Below are 19749 nucleotides of genomic sequence, written 5' to 3' on the forward strand. Positions count from 1 at the left end.
TGCCTCTCTCACTACTCTCCCGGTGAGAGAACACTGCCCCTCTCACTACTCTCCCGGTGAGAGAACACTGCCCCTCTCACTACTCTCCCGGTGAGAGAACACTGCCCCTCTCTACTGACTCTCACTTTTACCACAGTCATTCTCCTCAAAATGTTCGAATTTAGTTTAGACTTTACTTCACGCTCTCCATTTAGATTTATAACTTTTATTCATAAGTGTAAGTGTAAATGTAAGTGTAAGTAAGTAAAAGAATTCAAGTTCTTACAGTCGGGGCTGTAGACGATCTTTGTGTAGCGTGAAGGGTTATATATTACCACTACAATGGTGAGACTTATATTGGCGTGTTCACTAGATACCAACATGGCGTGTTCACTAGATACCAACATGGCGTGTTCACTACATACCAACATGGCGTGTTCACTACTTACCAACATTGCGTTTTCACTACATACCAACATGGCGTGTTCACTAGATACCTACATGCCAGGTTTACCATACAACAACATGGCATGTTCACTAGAGACCAACATGGCATGTTCACCAGACAACAACATAGCGTGTTCACTAGATACCTACATAGCATGTTCACTAAAATCCAAAATGGTGAGTTAACTAGAGACAAACATGGTATGTTCACAATATACAACATGGCATGTTCACTAGATACCAACATGGCAAGTTCACTAGATACCAAAATGGCATGTTCACTAGATACCAACATGGCATGTTCACTGCATACCAACATGGCATGTTCACTATATACCAACATGGCATGTTCACTAGATACCAACATGGCAAGTTCACTAGATACCAACATGGCATGTTCACTAGAGACCAACATGGCACGTTCACTATATGCCAACATGGCATGTTCACTAGATACTAACATAGTGTGTGTATGTTCATTAGATTCCAACATAGTGTGTGTGTGTTCACTAGATACCAACATGACGTGTTTACTAGATACTAATATGGCATGTTCACTAGAAACCATCATGGCATATTTACTAGATATCAACATGGTGTGTTCACTAGATACCAACGTGCCGTGTTCCCTAGATACCAACATTGCATGTTCACTAAATACTGACATGGCATGTAGACACCAACATGTCTACGATATATATATATATATATATATATATATATATATATATATATATATATATATATGTCGTACCTAATAGCCAGAACGCACTTCTCATCCTACTATGCAAGGCCCGATTTGCCTAATAAGCCAAGTTTTCACGAATTAATGTGTTTTCGACAACCTAACCTACCTAACCTAACCTAACCTAATTTTTTCGGCTACCTAACCTAACCTAACCTATAAAGATACGTTAGGTTAGGTTAGGTAGGGTTGGTTAGGTTCGGTCATATATCTACGTTAATTTTAACTCCAATAAAAAAAAATTGACCTCATACCTAATGAAATGGGTAGCTTTATCATTTCATAAGAAAAAAAATAGAGAAAATATATTAATTCATGAAAACTTGGCTTATTAGGCAAATCGGGCCTTGAATAGTAGGCTGAGAAGTGCGTTCTGGCTATTAGGTACGACATATATATATATATATATATATATATATATATATATATATATATATATATATATATATATGTCGTACCTAATAGCCAGAACGCACTTCTCAGCCTACTATTCAAGGCCCGATTTGCCTAATAAGCCAAGTTTTCATGAATTAATGTTTTTTCGTCTACCTAACCTACCTAACCTAACCTAACCTAGCTTTTTTTGGCTACCTAACCTAACCTTACCTATAAATATAGGTTAGGTTAGGTTAGGTAGGGTTGGTTAGGTTCGGTCATATATCTACGTTAATTTTAACTCCAATAAAAAAAAATTGACCTCATACATAGAGAAAAGGGTTGCTTTATCATTTCATAAGAAAAAAATTATAGTAAATATATTAATTCAGGAAAACTTGGCTTATTAGGCAAATCGGGCCTTGAATAGTAGGCTGAGAAGTGAGTTCTGGCTACTAGGTACGACATATATATATATATATATATATATATATATATATATATATTATATATATATATACATATATATATATTTGCCTAATAAGCCAAGATTTCATGAATTAATTGTTTTTCGACTACCTAACCTAACCTAACCTATAAAGATACGTTAGATTAGGTTAGGTAGGGTTGGTTAGGTTCGGTCATATATCTACGTTAATTTTAACTCCAATAAAAAAAAATTGACCTCATACCTAATGAAATGGGTAGCTTTATCATTTCATAAGAAAAAAAATAGAGAAAATATATTAATTCATGAAAACTTGGCTTATTAGGCAAATCGGGCCTTGAATAGTAGGCTGAGAAGTGCGTTCTGGCTATTAGGTACGACATATATATATATATATATATATATATATATATATATATATATATATATATATATATATATATATATATATATATATTATATATATATATACATATATATATATTTGCCTAATAAGCCAAGATTTCATGAATTAATTGTTTTTCGACTACCTAACCTAACCTAACCTAACTTTTTCGGCTACCTAACCTAACCTACCTAACTTTTTCGGCTACCTAACCTAACCTATAAAGATAGGTTAGGTTAGGTAGGGTTGATTAGGTTCGGTCATATATCTACGTTAATTTTAACTCCAGTAAAAAAAAAATTACCTCATACATAATGAAATGGGTAGCTTTATCATTTCGTAAGAAAAAAATTAGAGAAAATATATTAATTCAGAAAAACTTGGCTTTTTGGGCAAATCGGGCCTTGCATAGCAGGCCGAGTACGACGTTCTGGCTACTAGGTTCAACATATATATATATATATATATATATATATATATATATATATATATATATATATATATATATATATATATATATATATATATATATATATATAAATCCTGGAGTATGCAGCTTAAGTGTACATGTTCATATGTACATATGATAGAGCTCACGAAGTACACCAGTTGAATGACAGTTGAGATGCCAGACAAAGAGAAAGTGCTCAATCCCTGCAAACAAAACTAGGCGAGTACAACTAGATGAGTACACACACACACACACACACACACACACACACACACACACACACACACACACACACACACACACACACACACACACACACACACACACACACACACACACACACACACACAAACTCTGAGCACTCAGCTGACTGAAGATCGACCTCTTTCTCTTACAGCCTGATCTCTCAGCAGCGGACCGTTTCGACTACGTAAGTATTTTAGAGGCGGTGACTTCAACTGTACCACTGCTAGACCACACTGCTGTATCACACTGCTGTAACACACTGCTGTAACACACTGCTGTATCACACTGCTATAACACACTGCTGTAACACACTGCTGTATCACACTGCTGTAACACACTGCTGTATCACACTGCTGTATCACACTGCTGATTCACACTGCTGAATCACACTGCTGTATCACACTTCAGTATCTCCTAACACCATCATGACCTGAAATATTCCACACTGCTGTATCTCCCAACACCATCATGACCTGAAATATTCCACACTGCTGTACCACACTGCTGTATCTCCTAACATCATCGTGATTTGAACTGTACCACACTGCTGTTGTGGGATTCTTACTTTTCTGACTCCCTAAAATAAGGAACTAACTACTAATATAACAGCAACTTAGCTGTCAACAGCGACAGTAGTCATATTTAGTGGCCGCTGGGAAAATGTTGTTGTCTTCGTGGGGCCGTGAACTGTATCTGTTCTCTGTGTTCACCAGGTGGCTCAGTTTCTGGCTGATCTAACAAGAATGGTGCTGCTTTCATTTACCTGCTGGATGAGAAATCACCACTTTACCACTTTGTAAGGAATATGAACAGTATAATGTAGCTAGTACTGATACAGTTACAAATTATTTTAGCCTGTCCTTTTGTTCTGGCATTTAGCAATATATGTTTTATATTATAAACAGTTAATTCTTTATTGCTATAAATGAATAATAAATAAATGTTTATTTAGGTAAGGTACATACATAAATGTATGAATTTATCTATTGCAGTTGTCTACTTTAATTTATCTTCAAGCAATTGCAATATATATAATAGTTGTACAATATTTATTTACCTAGTTAGTATATTTTTATTTTAGTGGCAAGTAATTTACTTACTAAAGTGAGCTCGTAAACTCGTGGTATATCCACACCTGTAATTAATTGGGTTAGTGGTACAAAGATATTGGATCCAAATTACCTGTTACAACACCACCAACCTCCATTATTTTATGAAGATGCAGGTACGGAGCTCTATTTTACTGTACTAAGATTGAACGATCTTGTTGGACCAGAGGTGTAGGTGGTCACAGAGGTCACAGAGGTCACAGGTGTAGTGCTCTTCACAACTGATGTTGAAATGAAGTCGTTGACTCTCTGTGTGAGGGTGTGTGGCGTCGCTGCTGTGGCGTCGGTGATCACACTCCTCTCACTGTTTCTTTATAAAAAGAAACATACTTATATCACTTTAAATAGAGTGTCTTGCTGTTTCTGCACATTTTCTGTGTAAACACCACCATTCAGGTCCACGGATGTAGAACGGCTGCAAGTTAAGTAGCTTGTACATCTCAGTGTCCTTATGTGGTGGCGGAGTAATGTTTAGTAAAGCATCAGCGTCCAGACACCAAGGTGATCCACGCCAAGGCGAGTATCGTTGCCCTGCCTGCATTAAGGATCCATAAGTATTCACATTTATTTTGGAGTATTACCAAAATTTACTTATAACTATTAGATGTAATTACATATCCTTGAATGGATTCACTAAGGGGCCTTCTTGGGATGGTGTACACAAAATGGTCGCAGTATGCTGACATGACACTCTGTCTTGAGAAAGCTTTGCTTGTTCTATAAATAGCCATGCCTGGTAAATGTGCTTTCATAGACCATTTTTTGTCAGGGATATTCCTGCGCGGGCCCTAAGCCTCTGGCTGACCCACTAAGTGTTGCTTGTTTCTGTTTTACTTGGGCGTAGTATGAGTATTTATGACTATTATGGTCGCGTCAGTAAGATTTTGTCCCACGTGTTTAACAACTTTTTCTGCTCTGTTGAATCTAAGTTGAAATCTTAATGGGTTTGTAACTCATTAAACCATGTTATTCAAACATGTTAAGCTATAAATGTGGTGGAAATTTTTCACAGGTGTAACTCCTAACACCATCGTGACTTGAACTGTACCACACTGATTTATCACACTGCTGTACCACACCGCTGTATCACACTGTTGTACCACACTGATGTACCACAATGCTGTATCACACTACTGTACCACACTGTTGTACCACACTGATGAACCACACTGCTGTATCACATTGATGTACCACACTGCTTTATCACACTACTGTACTACACTGCTATACCACACTGCTGTATCACATTGCTGTACCACACTGCTGTATCACATTGCTGTACCACACTGCTGTACCACATTGCTGTATCACATTGCTGTACCACACTGCTGTACCACATTGCTGTAAAACACTGTTGTACCACAATGCTGTATCACATTGCTGTACCACACTGCTGTACCACATTGCTGTAAAACACTGTTGTACCACATTGCTGTATCGCACTGCTGTACCACACTGATGTACCACACTGCTGTACCACACTGATGTACCACACTGCTGTACCACACTGATGTACCACACTGCTGTACCACACTGCTGTACCACACTGCTGTACCACACTGATGTACCACACTGCTGTACCACACTGATGTACCACACTGCTGTACCACACTGCTGTACCACACTGATGTACCACACTGCTGTACCACACTGCTTTACTACACTGCAATATCACGTTGCTGTACCACACTGCTGTATCACACTTCTGTACTACACTGCTGTATCACACTGCTGTACCACACTGCTGTATCACACTGCTGTACTACACTGCTGTACCACACTGCTGTACTACACTGCTGTACCACACTGCTGTACCACACTGCTGTACCACTCTGCTGTATCACACTGATGTGCCACACTGCTGTATCACTCTGCTGCACTACACTGCTGTATCACACTGCTGTACTACACTGCTGTACCACTCTGCTGTATCACACTGATGTGCCACACTGCTGTATCACTCTGCTGCACTACACTTCTGTACTACACTGCTGTACTACACTGCTGTACCACACTGCTGTACCTCACTGCTTTATCACACTGCTGTACTACACTGCTGTACCACACTGCTGTACCACACTGCTGTACTACACTGCTGTACCACACTGCTGTACCACACTGCTGTACTACACTGCTGTACCGCACTGCTGTACTACACTGCTGTACCACACTGCTGTACCACACTGCTGTACTACACTGCTGTACCACACTGCTGTACCACACTGCTGTACCTCACTGCTTTATCACACTGCTGTACCACACTGCTGTATCACACTGCTGTACTACACTGCTGTGCCACACTGCTGTACCTCACTGCTTTATCACACTACTGTACCACACTGCTGTACCACACTGCTGTATCGCACTGCTGTACCACACTGCTGTACCACACTGCTGTATCACACTGCTGTACTTCACTGCTGTATCACACTGCTGTACCACACTGCTGTACCACACTGATGTACCACACTGCTGTACCACACTGCTGTATCGCACTGCTGTACCACACTGCTGTATCACACTGCTGTACTACACTGCTGTATCGCACTGCTGTACCACACTGCTGTACCACACTGCTGTATCACACTGCTGTACTACACTGCTGTATCACACTGCTGTGCCACACAGCTGTACCACACTGCTGTACTACACTGCTGTACCACACTGCTGTATCACACTGCTGTACTACACTGCTGTACAACACTGCTGTACTTCACTGCTGTACCACACTGCTGTACCATACTGCTGTACCACACTGCTGTACAACACTGCTGTACTTCACTGCTGTACCACACTGCTGTACCATACTGCTGTACCACACTGCTGTAACTCCTATTATCATGGTAATCTCATACTGAGATTAACTTAACACTATATATGGTCTGTCTATGTAAGATGCAGTAAGTGACGGTGGGCGTAGTAGACCCCCATCTATTGTTGTATGATACAGCCAATACTGTAGTCTCATGTGTATATAACTGTGAAAACTGCACGCTGTTGTATTCACATTACATTTATGCACTATTTAGCATTAACAGCAATGATGAAAGTAAATAACATTTGTATATATGTGTGTTTTGGGTGGCAGGTGTTTAACATGTACAAGCGGCTGGCGGGGGATGAGTACCTGGGCTTCAACAACGCCGTCTTCCTCTCGGAGAAGGAGTGCGCTGACCGCAACTTCGCCCTGGCCTACTTCATGAGGGAGAACAAGTGCTTCCCGGAGGGAACCCGCCTGCACGAGACGCTCGACTTCTATTTCCAGGTAAGTTGAGGTCGGCACGGACGGCGGTGTAAGCTTAGTGAAGAGACTCGCTCTCTCCTACTATACTTGTAGACCATCTTGACGGCGGTGAAAGCTTAGTGGAGAGATCGTTCTTTCCTATCATTCTCGTAGATCATCTTGACGGCGGTGGAACCTTAGTGAAGAGACAGTTATATTACTGATTATCATAGTTGTTATCCCACTTTGGGATATTGTTTCTTGAAGTGAGGGAAAACCAGTTTCCAGTCTTAAAGTTTCAAGCCTGGTCCACATAGAGGCTCCCCGGGCAGCTCTTATAGCATTTTTTTGTGCTACTTCAAGCTTTTCCACCATTGTTGTAATAGGCTTGTGAGTGCAGGTGCGGCATAGTCGATCACTGATCTACCTGCCTGTACATAGTATGTGCGAAGGACTTACAGACTGGCTCCTCCAGAAAGGGAGGTTAGCGACCTGAGGATTGCCGCAGTTCTCTCTCTCATGTAAGTGACCTCAGCATTAAAATTTGTGTCCATAATAATTCCAAGATACTGATAAGTGTCCACCCATTAAATTGGTTGACCTTGTACTTCAAGTTGGTTGTTGGGCTTCATAATTTTTATGGGCATGGCTTTTGTCTTAGTGGGGTTTGTGCATTTTTTTTATCCTACTGATGTTACGTTAGTGTAACTACCTGACTTGGGAGCCAGACCTCAAACAGAAAGGACTGCTTAGATGTAAATATTTTTCTTTAAACATGAGACCATAGGAAAGAGGGAGCAAACCGCAAGGATTCCACTTAAGGTGAAATCCCATCCACTTAGGTCGCTGGCTCCTTCTAGTGATAAAAGCACCCATGAACAATAACAGTTTATTCAACATATGACTAACACTACTACAACAACGAGTTTACGTTACTTTACTATCTTACAGTGGCACGATAGATACAACTAATTCAACCACGGACTCGTATCCGTTATCGCGAGCTGAATAATGACACTAACTGAACAGAGTTGTGCCCACTAATGACACAAACTTGCAACCAATATTTCTCACAGCCTCTCCTGCGAGATAAATACTATAATCACAATTATAATCACTCGCAGCCCTCCCTGTGAGATAACAAAAGTAATTAGGTTGGTAATCCAACACAGATAACCCCCTATCAAGTTTTACGTTAACACTTGTCTCTCGAGACACAAACAACAGTAGAAGTACACTAATTATACTTATCTATATAACTCGACGATCCCAACCCTCACGATACCGGATTCTTATTCCAGCGGTCCCAGAACGATGGCACGATGATAGAGCAACCCGTCCTCTTAAAAATAACGTCACATTTAGCTCGTATGCGCGGCGCTATGGCCAAATTTGGACGTAATTTGAAATGAAATTGACTCACAAAAGTGACGTACTGTTCCGTTTTCTGTTTGAGTCGTCCGGCCTACGCGGACAGGTTAGGAGAGGAAACTTCAAATTAACGTTTTTCATAACGTTTTGAAACTTTATGAGAATTTCCTGGCCACCTAACCTATCAGAGGACCCTTAACTTACTGCTGTTGAAAAAAAAATCCCAAATTTATTGAAATTTTTTTAATTTTCAAATTACGTCCACTTTCGGCCATACGGGCAAACGGCCAAAAGCGACGTTATTTTTAAGAGGACAGGTTGTGACGTCTATGCAGGCGGTATTTCCGATGTTTGGCCTAGCAAGGAAAATCACAGCCTCTCCAAGCAAATGACACAGCAAAAATGAATTTTGGTGTCAAACGAGGGCCCACCTCGGCCGGACACCCCTCAGCTCATATGCACCAGTCACAGACAAGCATCTCCAGAGGCCTGGTGCGTCGACGAATCACGACTCTCTTTGAGATGGCGCAATCTACTACATCATGGCACGAGGGGGCTAGTAGTGGGGGGGAAATCGTCCTACTACCGTTGACCCCCCCAACCCCCGTCTCCTCTTAAACTTGTACAAAAATTCACATGAAATAAACTCCTGGCTATAACTTTCTCTACAGACTTCTTATAGCGATGACTATAGCTCTGTTGGGAAGCTCGTACCCAAGGCTGTCCACAGACACCCATCACAACTGTGTGGGAGTTGTGTTTCTCAAATTTGTGCCCTGTGCACACACTCCTGTGCACTAGTCTTCCTGTCCTGAGCACACACATTACAGTGAACAAGGGAGCTGGAAAATCCGTCTGCTGACAGGGTTGAGTTTGATACCAATTTGCTTTGCCTTTTCACTGATGCAGTCTAAGCATTTGGGTGTAAGGCATGTCACATCCCTTCTTTTTTTGATGATGAAAAGTCATCCCCATAGTTTAGGAGCCTGCAATGTCGTGGGAGTGTTAGCCTCATTATTCTTTCCATTAAACAGTTGAAGAGAAGGGGGCTGGGAATTTCTCCTTGCGGTGTACCATTTTCATGTCTTTTTGTATTCAGAGACTGTGCCGTGAAGTTTTACTCTTGTTTCTCTATTTATGAGACAGTTTTTGGTCCAGGAGAGCAGGTTGCCTTTGACCTCTTTGTTGATGAGGCAGCAGAGAACTGCTGGGGCGCTAGCCAGTTCAATGGCTTTCTCGAGGTCCAAGAATATCAGCATTCCTGGTGTGTCATTCAAGTGGGCTAACAGATTTGTAATGCATTCCACTGTGCCAACCCCTTTTCTTTAGGCATACATATCCTGGTGCAGTTTAGGCATTTTCTACTAAAGTCTGTTGAGTGCTATTCTGTCAGCCGTCTTGGCTACACAGCTTTAGATAATAGGCCTTGGATTAGCTGCATTTTTTTTATTTTTTTATCTGCACTATGTCTGTCCTATTCCAAAATGTAGATCTAGTTTGAGAAGTCCAGGCTAAATTAACTAACCTTAGGTATGGAGTGTCTCATTCTGCACCTAGGTTTCTAATAATTTTATAGGTTATTTTGACGTCTCCAGGGGATGTATTTTGGGAGTTTTTCTTAGCCCAATTGAGCTCATCCAGTGTGAAAGGGTATCAGTGTCAGTGGCTTCTGCACATGTTGCTAGGATTCTGTGCCACCTTTCTTCCTCTTATCCTTTATGCATTGCAAGTACATCTGGTGGAAGCTGGTTACTGGCTGCTCTTTCTGCAACCAGCTAATGTTAGTCTCTCATATATTCACACGTGCTACTCATAAATCAACTGTTAGCTTCACCAAGCACGGCTGCAGGGTCCAAGGCTGCTGAAGACATTGAAAAACGTCAAGCAGATATTAATAAAGTTTTCAACTGGGCAACAGAAAATAACATGATGTTTAACAGTGATAAATTCCAGGTACTCAGGTACGGTAAAAATGAGGACCTTAAACATAATACAGGGTACAAAACACAATCAGACCTGCCCATAGTAGAAAAGCATCATGTAGAAGATTTGGGAATAATGATATCTAACGACCTAACGTTTAGGGAGCATAATTAAGCAAATATTGCGTCAGCCAGAAAAATGATAGGATAGATTATGAGAACGTTCAAATCCAGGGATCCCATTACTATGGTTGTACTATTCAAATCACTTGTTCTGTCCCGTCTCAAGTACTGTTCAGTACTCACTTCAGATTCAGTACCTTTCAGAGCAGGAAAGATTTCTGAAATAGAGGGGAATACAGAGAACATATACGTATTATGTATAATGTACAGTATAACGTATAACATAACGTTAACGTTATAACATTAACGTTATAACATTGTAACGTTATAACATTGTGACGTTATAACGTTTAACATTGTAACGTTATAACGTATAACATTGTAACGTTATAACGTTTAACATTGTAACGTTATAACGTATAACATTGTAACGTTATAACGTATAACATATATCGCGTCTATATATATGTATTCACATATATAGACGCGATAAAGCACCTAAATTATTGGGGATCGCCTCAAATCTCTCCAAATGTACTCACTAGAAAGAAAACGAGATAGATAGCATATAATATACACATGGAAAATACTGGAGGGCCAGGTACCAAATGTATACAGTAAAATAACAACATACTGGAGTGAACGATATGGAAGAAATTGCAGAATAGAGCCAGTGAAGAGCAGGGATGCCATATGCGCAGTCAGAGAACACTGTATAAACATCAGAGGTTCACGGTTGTTCAAGATACTCCCAGCGAGTATAAGAAATATTGCCGGAACAACCATCACAATATAGAAAACAACCGGGTTTCTTCAAGAAGTGCCGGAACAATCGGGCTGTGGTGGATATATGGGCCTGCGGGCCGCTCCAAACAACAGCCTAACGGGAGCCGGTCGGCCGAGCGGACAGCACACTGGACTTGTGATCCTGTAGTCCCGGGTTCGATCCCGGGCGCCGGCGAGAAACAATGGGCAGAGTTTCTTTCACTTTATGCCCCTGTTACCTAGCAGTAAAATAGGTACCTGGGTGTTAGTCAGCTGTCACGGGCTGCTTCCTGGGGGTGGAGGCCTGGTCGAGGACCGGGCCGCGGGGACACTAAAGCCCTGAAATCATCTCAAGATAACCAAGCTCTCACAAGTCAAGCCTGGCCTCGGGCTGGGCTTGGAGTAGAAGAACTCTCAGAACCACATGAAGTAGGTATCAAGCAGGGCTCGGGGTGGGTGTGGAGCAACCAGCTTGGACATGTCGCATCAAATCTCAGCTATTCTAGCTGAGCTCACCATAGATCACCTCACCTCGACGTTCGGACTGCACTGAGACCTGGCACTTGCTGGTGTCCGTATTCATTCACACGCTGAAACCACTTCCAGTCAACACATGTCCTGCGCTTCCACACCTACGACCCCTGTCCAAGACCATCCCTAAATGTCACTTCCGGTCAACTTGTGCGGTCAGCACCGGAAGCCTCTCTGAAACATGTCAACAACAAGGTACCTGATGTTGTTGGTATGTACTTCAACACACATTTGTGCAAGGCACACATGTGTGTTGAAGTCAGGGTCACACTCTGTGCAAAGGGAAGGCACAACGTATATGATGATTAAATATTCTCACTCCAAAAGTGAGTGATGAAGATAATTGTATGTTTCAGTTGTGTTCGCTGGAGATCACGGCAGAGTCCGGGGCGGTGATGGCGGCCACCCTGGCCAACGGGGGCATCAACCCCCTCACGGGAGACCCGGTCCTCACTGTGGACGCCGTCAGGAACACGCTCACCCTCATGCACTCCTGTGGCATGTACAACTACTCCGGACAATTTGCTTTTAAGGTATGATGTCCTGTACTATGTCACAAGATTTCCAGCTCTATGGTGCATATTTTCTGGCACTATGTCACATGTTTTCCAGTACTATGCCACGTGGTTTTCAGTGCTTTTTTATTAGACTTATTATTGAATTCCAGTACTAAGTGGCATAGTTCCCAATGCTATGTGTTATAGATTCCTGGATTTGGTCGCATGAATTCAATACTACGAGGTATGGTTGTCAGTACAATGGTGTCCAATATTATGTTGCATTGTTTTCAATACAATATTTCATTGTTTCCAATGCGATGCTGAATAGTTTCCAATACTGAGCTATGTTGTATAGTTTCAAATACTGTGTTGAGTTACATGTTTACAAGTACTATGTTGCAATATCATGTTGCATGGTTTCCAAAACTATTTTGCATAGGTTTATAATGATTTGTTGTTATATTAAAACTAGTTGGGGTATCCGGCTTTACCTGGGTCTCTCTCCCTCCTCCTCCTCTTCCCCCCCACCTCTCTTTCATTTCCTTTCTCCTATCTTCCCCTCTCCCACCCACTTTACCTTTTGGCCACAATAACCCCCTTCGTTTCCCCTCACTCCCAACCTCCCCCTCTCACCCTTCTACTCCACTCTCCCTCATCATCCACCCTCCCCCTCCTCCAGCCTCTCCTTTCCCTCCCTCACTCTCCCCCAGCCTCCCCCTCTCATTCCCTCGCTCTCCCCTCTCTCTCTACCAGCCTCCCCCCTCTCCTTCCCTCTCTCTCCCCCAGCCTATCCCCTCTCCTTCCCTCTCTCTCCCCCAGCCTCCCCCTCTCCTTCCCTCACTAACCCCCAACCTCCTCCACTCCTTCCCTCACTCTCCCCCAGGTTCCCCACTCTCCTTCCTTCACTATCCCCAGCCTCCCCCTTCTTCTTCCCTCACTCTCCCCCAGCCTCTCACTCTCCTTCCTTCACTATCCCCAGCCTCCCCCTTCTTCTTCCCTCACTCTCCCCCAGCCTCACCCTGTCCTTCCCTCACTCTCCCCCAGCTTCCCCACTCTCCTTCCTTCACTATCCCCAGCCTCCCCCTTCTTCTTCCCTCACTCTCCCCCAGCCTCTCACTCTCCTTCCTTCACTATCCCCAGCCTCCCCCTTCTTCTTCCCTCACTCTCCCCCAGCCTCACCCTGTCCTTCCCTCACTCTCCTCCAGCCAGAGAGAAAGAGAGAGAGAGAGAGAGAGAGAGAGAGAGAGAGAGAGAGAGAGAGAGAGAGAGAGAGAGAGAGAGAGAGAGAGAGAGGGAGAGAGAGAGAGAGAGAGAGAGAGAGAGAGAGAGAGAGAGAGAGAGAGAGAGAGAGAGAGAGAGAGAGAGAGAGAGAGAGAGAGAGAGAGAGAGAGAGAATGGTTTAGACGATACATACACAGATAAACAACGCTGTTCAAATCTGATGCTTGCAAGGTCATCTGTCATTTAAGTGACTGTTTATCAAGGTACTTGCATAAGTAACCTAGAGAAAGCGTGTACAATGTCCTCACAGGTCGGGCTGCCATCCAAGTCCGGCGTCTCTGGCTGCGTGCTCCTGGTGGTGCCCAACACAATGGGCATCTGCCTCTGGTCTCCACCCCTCGACACCAATGGAAATTCCTGTCGTGCCGTCCAGTTTTGTATGGTAAGTGAGAAGGGTCGTTCAGTCCTATGGGGATGAGAGGCTCAGTTAACTTTATTGATATTGGGGAGAACATGCCTAAAACACCTATTTTTTTTTTTAATTATCATCGGGAAGCGCCAAGCCATTACTATTTTATAGCCCATGGAAGGGAACAGGATAAGGATTAAGGATGGGACGGGGGTGGGGAGGAATGGTGCCTAGCCAGTAATTCAGATACGCTTCCTTTTTTAAAAACATAATAATTATAATTATAATTATAATTATAATTATAATTATGCTTATAATTTAAGAAAGGGTACTATAGTAGGTAGATAATTGATTAAAAGTAGGTGTAGAACACACTTTCAAAGTCTGATGAAAGGATATTATGAAATATATTCCAATACATACATGACTGGTAATGCTGGTAGGAGAAGACTGCACGATATAACACAAACAGATATAACAGGGGGGAGTGTAAGACATAACACCAACAGATATAACGGGGGGGAATGTAAGATATAACACCAACATATATAACAGGGGAGAGAGTAGGATATAACACCAATATATATAACAGGGACGAGTGCAAGATATAACACCAACATATATAACGGGGAAGAGTGTATGATATAACCAACAGATACAATGGTGATATAGTTATAAACCAGGGTTGTATACAGCCATCATGGCTTGACACATTTTGTTATTAGCCAGGGTTGTATGCCGTCATCATAGTTTAATACTGATGCAGGTATACACCAGGGTTGTATGTCGTCATCATAGTTTAATACTGATGCAGGTATACACCAGGGTTGTATGTCGTCATCATAGTTTAATACTGATGCAGGTATACACCAGGGTTGTATGTCGTCAGCATAGTTTAATACTGATGCAGGTATACACCAGGGTTGTATGGCGTCATCATAGTTTAATACTGATGCAGGTATACACCAGGGTTGTATGGCGTCATCATAGTTTAATACTGATGCAGGTATACACCAGGGTTGTATGGCGTCATCATAGTTTAATACAGATGCAGGTATACACCAGGGTTGTAAGCCGTCAGCATAGTTTAATACTGATGCAGGTATACACCAGGGTTGTAAGCCGTCAGCATAGTTTAATACTGATGCAGGTATACACCAGGGTTGTATGCCGTCATCATAGTTTAATACTGATGCAGGTATACACCAGGGTTGTAAGCCGTCAGCATAGTTTAATACTGATGCAGGTATACACCAGGGTTGTAAGCCGTCAGCATAGTTTAATACTGATGCAGGTATACACCAGGGTTGTATGCCGTCATCATAGTTTAATACTGATGCAGGTATACACCAGGGTTGTAAGCCGTCATCATAGTTTAATACTGATGCAGGTATACACCAGGGTTGTATGGCGTCATCATAGTTTAATACTGATGCAGGTATACACCAGGGTTGTAAGCCGTCATCATAGTTTAATACTGATGCAGGTATACACCAGGGTTGTATGGCGTCATCATAGTTTAATACTGATGCAGGTATACACCAGGGTTGTAAGCCGTCATCATAGTTTAATACTGATGCAGGTATACACCAGGGTTGTATGCCGTCATCATAGTTTAATACTGATGCAGGTATACACCAGGGTTGTAAGCCGTCATCATGGCTTGACAATGATATAGGTGTACGCCGTCATGATGTTCTGATATTGATAGGATTAATCAGTATGTACCAAACATTTATACATGAAGAATACGCAGCTGTTACAGCAGAGAATGACAGAGGTGGCTGACGGGTGAAGTTACAGCAGAGAATGATAGTGGTGGCTGACGGATGAAGTTACAGCAGCGAATGATAGAGGTGGCTGACGGGTGAAGTTACAGCAGAGAATGATAGAGGTGGCTGACGGGTGAAGTTACAGCAGAGAATGATAGAGGTGGCTGACGGGTGAAGTTACAGCAGAGAATGACAGAGGTGGCTGACGGGTGAAGTTACAGCAGAGAATGATAGTGGTGGCTGACGGGTGAAGTTACAGCAGCGAATGACAGAGGTGGCTGACGAGTGAAGTTACAGCAAAGAATGATAGAGGTGGCTGACGGGTGAAGTTACAGCAAAGAATGATAGAGGTGGCTGACGCGTGAAGTTACAGCAAAGAATGATAGAGGTGGCTGACGGGTGAAGTTACAGCAAAGAATGATAGAGGTGGCTGACGGGTGAAGTTACAGCAAAGAATGATAGAGGTGGCTGACGGGTGAAGTTACAGCAGCGAATGATAGAGGTGGCTGACGGGTGAAGTTACAGCAGAGAATGATAGAGGTGGCTGACGGGTGAAGTTACAGCAGCGAATGATAGAGGTGGCTGACGGGTGAAGTTACAGCAGCGAATGATAGTGGTGGCTGACGGGTGAAGTTACAGCAGAGAATGATAGAGGTGGCTGACGGGTGAAGTTACAGCAGAGAATGATAGAGGTGGCTGACGGGTGAAGTTACAGCAGAGAATGATAGAGGTGGCTGACGGGTGAAGTTACAGCAGAGAATGATAGAGGTGTCTGACGGGTGAAGCTACAGCAGAGAATGATAGTGGTGGCTGACGGGTGAAGTTACAGCAGCGAATGATAGAGGTGGCTGACGGGTGAAGTTACAGCAGCGAATGATAGAGGTGGCTGACGGGTGAAGTTACAGCAGCGAATGATAGTGGTGGTTGACGGGTGAAGTTACAGCAGAGAATGATAGAGGTGGCTGACGGGTGAAGTTACAGCAGAGAATGATAGAGGTGGCTGACGGGTGAAGTTACAGCAGAGAATGATAGAGGTGGCTGACGGGTGAAGTTACAGCAGAGAATGATAGAGGTGGCTGACGGGTGAAGCTACAGCAGAGAATGATAGAGGTGGCTGACGGGTGAAGTTACAGCAGAGAATGATAGAGGTGGCTGACGGGTGAAGTTACAGCAGAGAATGATAGAGGTGGCTGACGGGTGAAGTTACAGCAGAGAATGATAGAGGTGGCTGACGGGTGAAGTTACAGCAGAGAATGATAGAGGTGGCTGACGGGTGAAGTTACAGCAGAGAATGATAGAGGTGGCTGACGGGTGAAGCTACAGCAGAGAATGATAGAGGTGGCTGACGGGTGAAGTTACAGCAGAGAATGATAGAGGTGGCTGACGGGTGAAGTTACAGCAGAGAATGATAGAGGTGGCTGACGGGTGAAGTTACAGCAGAGAATGATAGAGGTGGCTGACGGGTGAAGTTACAGCAGAAAATGATAGAGGTGGCTGGAAGGTGAAGAGAACTCTGTGAAGTTTGTGTGTAATAAGATGAACTTCTAGTGCTTAATAAATATAAATCCTTGGGTGCACAAACACCTGGGTGGTGTTGAACCTTCCTGGGAGATGTGTGGTGGTGTTGAACCTTCCTGGGAGATGTGTGGTGGTGTTGAACCTTCCTGGGAGATGTGTGGTGGTGTTGAACCTTCCTGGGAGATGTGTGGTGGTGTTGAACCTTCCTGGGAGATGTGTGGTGGTGTTGAACCTTCCTGGGAGATGTGTGGTGGTGTTGAACCTTCCTGGGAGATGTGTGGTGGTGTTGAACCTTCCTGGGTGATGTGTGGTGATGCTGAAGCTTCCTGGGTGATGTGTGGTGATGCTGAAGCTTCCTGGGTGATGTGTGGTGGTGGTGAACCTTCCTGGGTGATGTGTGGTGATGCTGAAGCTTCCTGGGTGATGTGTGGTGGTGTTGAACCTTCCTGGGTGATGTGTGGTGATGCTGAAGCTTCCTGGGTGATGTGTGGTGGTGTTGAACCTTCCTGGGTGATGTGTGGTGGTGTTGAACCTTCCTGGGTGATGTGTGGTGGTGTTGAACCTTCCTGGGAGATGTGTGGTGATGCTGAAGCTTCCTGGGTGATGTGTGGTGGTGGTGAACCTTCCTGGGAGATGTGTGGTGGTGTTGAACCTTCCTGGGTGATGTGTGGTGATGCTGAAGCTTCCTGGGTGATGTGTGGTGATGCTGAAGCTTCCTGGGAGATGTGTGGTGGTGTTGAACCTTCCTGGGAGATGTGTGGTGATGCTGAAGCTTCCTGGGTGATGTGTGGTGGTGTTGAACCTTCCTGGGAGATGTGTGGTGATGCTGAAGCTTCCTGGGTGATGTGTGGTGGTGTTGAACCTTCCTGGGAGATGTGTGGTGATGCTGAAGCTTCCTGGGTGATGTGTGGTGGTGTTGAACCTTCCTGGGAGATGTGTGGTGATGCTGAAGCTTCCTGGGTGATGTGTGGTGGTGGTGAACCTTCCTGGGTGATGTGTGGTGGTGTTGAACCTTCCTGGGAGATGTGTGGTGGTGTTGAACCTTCCTGGGAGATGTGTGGTGATGCTGAAGCTTCCTGGGTGATGTGTGGTGATGCTGAAGCTTCCTGGGAGATGTGTGGTGGTGGTGAACCTTCCTGAGTGATGTGTGGTGGTGGTGAACCTTCCTGGGTGATGTGTGGTGGTGGTGAACCTTCCTGGGTGATGTGTGGTGGTGGTGAACCTTCCTGGGTGATGTGTGGTGGTGGTGAACCTTCCTGGGTGATGTGTGGTGGTGGTGAACCTTCCTGGGTGATGTGTGGTGGTGGTGAACCTTCCTGGGTGATGTGTGGTGGTGGTGAACCTTCCTGGGTGATGTGTGGTGGTGGTGAACTTTCCTGTGAGATGTGTGGTGGTGGTGAACCTTCCTGAGTGATGTGTGGTGGTGTTGAACCTTCCTGGGAGATGTGTGGTGGTGTTGAACCTTCCTGGGAGATGTGTGGTGGTGTTGAACCTTCCTGGGTGATGTGTGGTGATGCTGAAGCTTCCTGGGTGATGTGTGGTGATGCTGAAGCTTCCTGGGTGATGTGTGGTGGTGGTGAACCTTCCTGGGTGATGTGTGGTGATGCTGAAGCTTCCTGGGTGATGTGTGGTGGTGTTGAACCTTCCTGGGTGATGTGTGGTGATGCTGAAGCTTCCTGGGTGATGTGTGGTGGTGTTGAACCTTCCTGGGTGATGTGTGGTGGTGTTGAACCTTCCTGGGTGATGTGTGGTGGTGTTGAACCTTCCTGGGAGATGTGTGGTGATGCTGAAGCTTCCTGGGTGATGTGTGGTGGTGGTGAACCTTCCTGGGAGATGTGTGGTGGTGTTGAACCTTCCTGGGTGATGTGTGGTGATGCTGAAGCTTCCTGGGTGATGTGTGGTGATGCTGAAGCTTCCTGGGAGATGTGTGGTGGTGTTGAACCTTCCTGGGAGATGTGTGGTGATGCTGAAGCTTCCTGGGTGATGTGTGGTGGTGTTGAACCTTCCTGGGAGATGTGTGGTGATGCTGAAGCTTCCTGGGTGATGTGTGGTGGTGTTGAACCTTCCTGGGAGATGTGTGGTGATGCTGAAGCTTCCTGGGTGATGTGTGGTGGTGTTGAACCTTCCTGGGAGATGCGTGGTGATGCTGAAGCTTCCTGGGTGATGTGTGGTGGTGGTGAACCTTCCTGGGTGATGTGTGGTGGTGTTG

At 44.0% G+C, this 19749-nt stretch overlaps 1 protein-coding gene across 7 annotated transcripts in view; it reads left to right on the forward strand.

The window, feature by feature from the left end:
- Positions 1-19749, forward strand: part of LOC123767771 (glutaminase kidney isoform, mitochondrial) — a 188314-nt gene that overhangs the window by 141673 nt on the left and 26892 nt on the right. For all 7 annotated transcript variants that reach the window (XR_011223924.1, XM_045757814.2, XM_045757815.2 and 4 more), the window contains 4 exons: positions 3228-3260; positions 7274-7450; positions 12477-12653; positions 14152-14283. Coding sequence is in view for 6 of the 7 variants with exons in the window: in XM_045757814.2 (XP_045613770.2) it covers positions 3228-3260; positions 7274-7450; positions 12477-12653; positions 14152-14283 (519 nt within the window). In the remaining variant the exon portion in view is untranslated. The remainder of the gene's footprint in view (positions 1-3227; positions 3261-7273; positions 7451-12476; positions 12654-14151; positions 14284-19749) is intronic.

Source organism: Procambarus clarkii, chromosome 67 (assembly GCF_040958095.1).
Source record: "Procambarus clarkii isolate CNS0578487 chromosome 67, FALCON_Pclarkii_2.0, whole genome shotgun sequence".
NCBI classification, from domain to species: domain Eukaryota; kingdom Metazoa; phylum Arthropoda; class Malacostraca; order Decapoda; family Cambaridae; genus Procambarus; species Procambarus clarkii.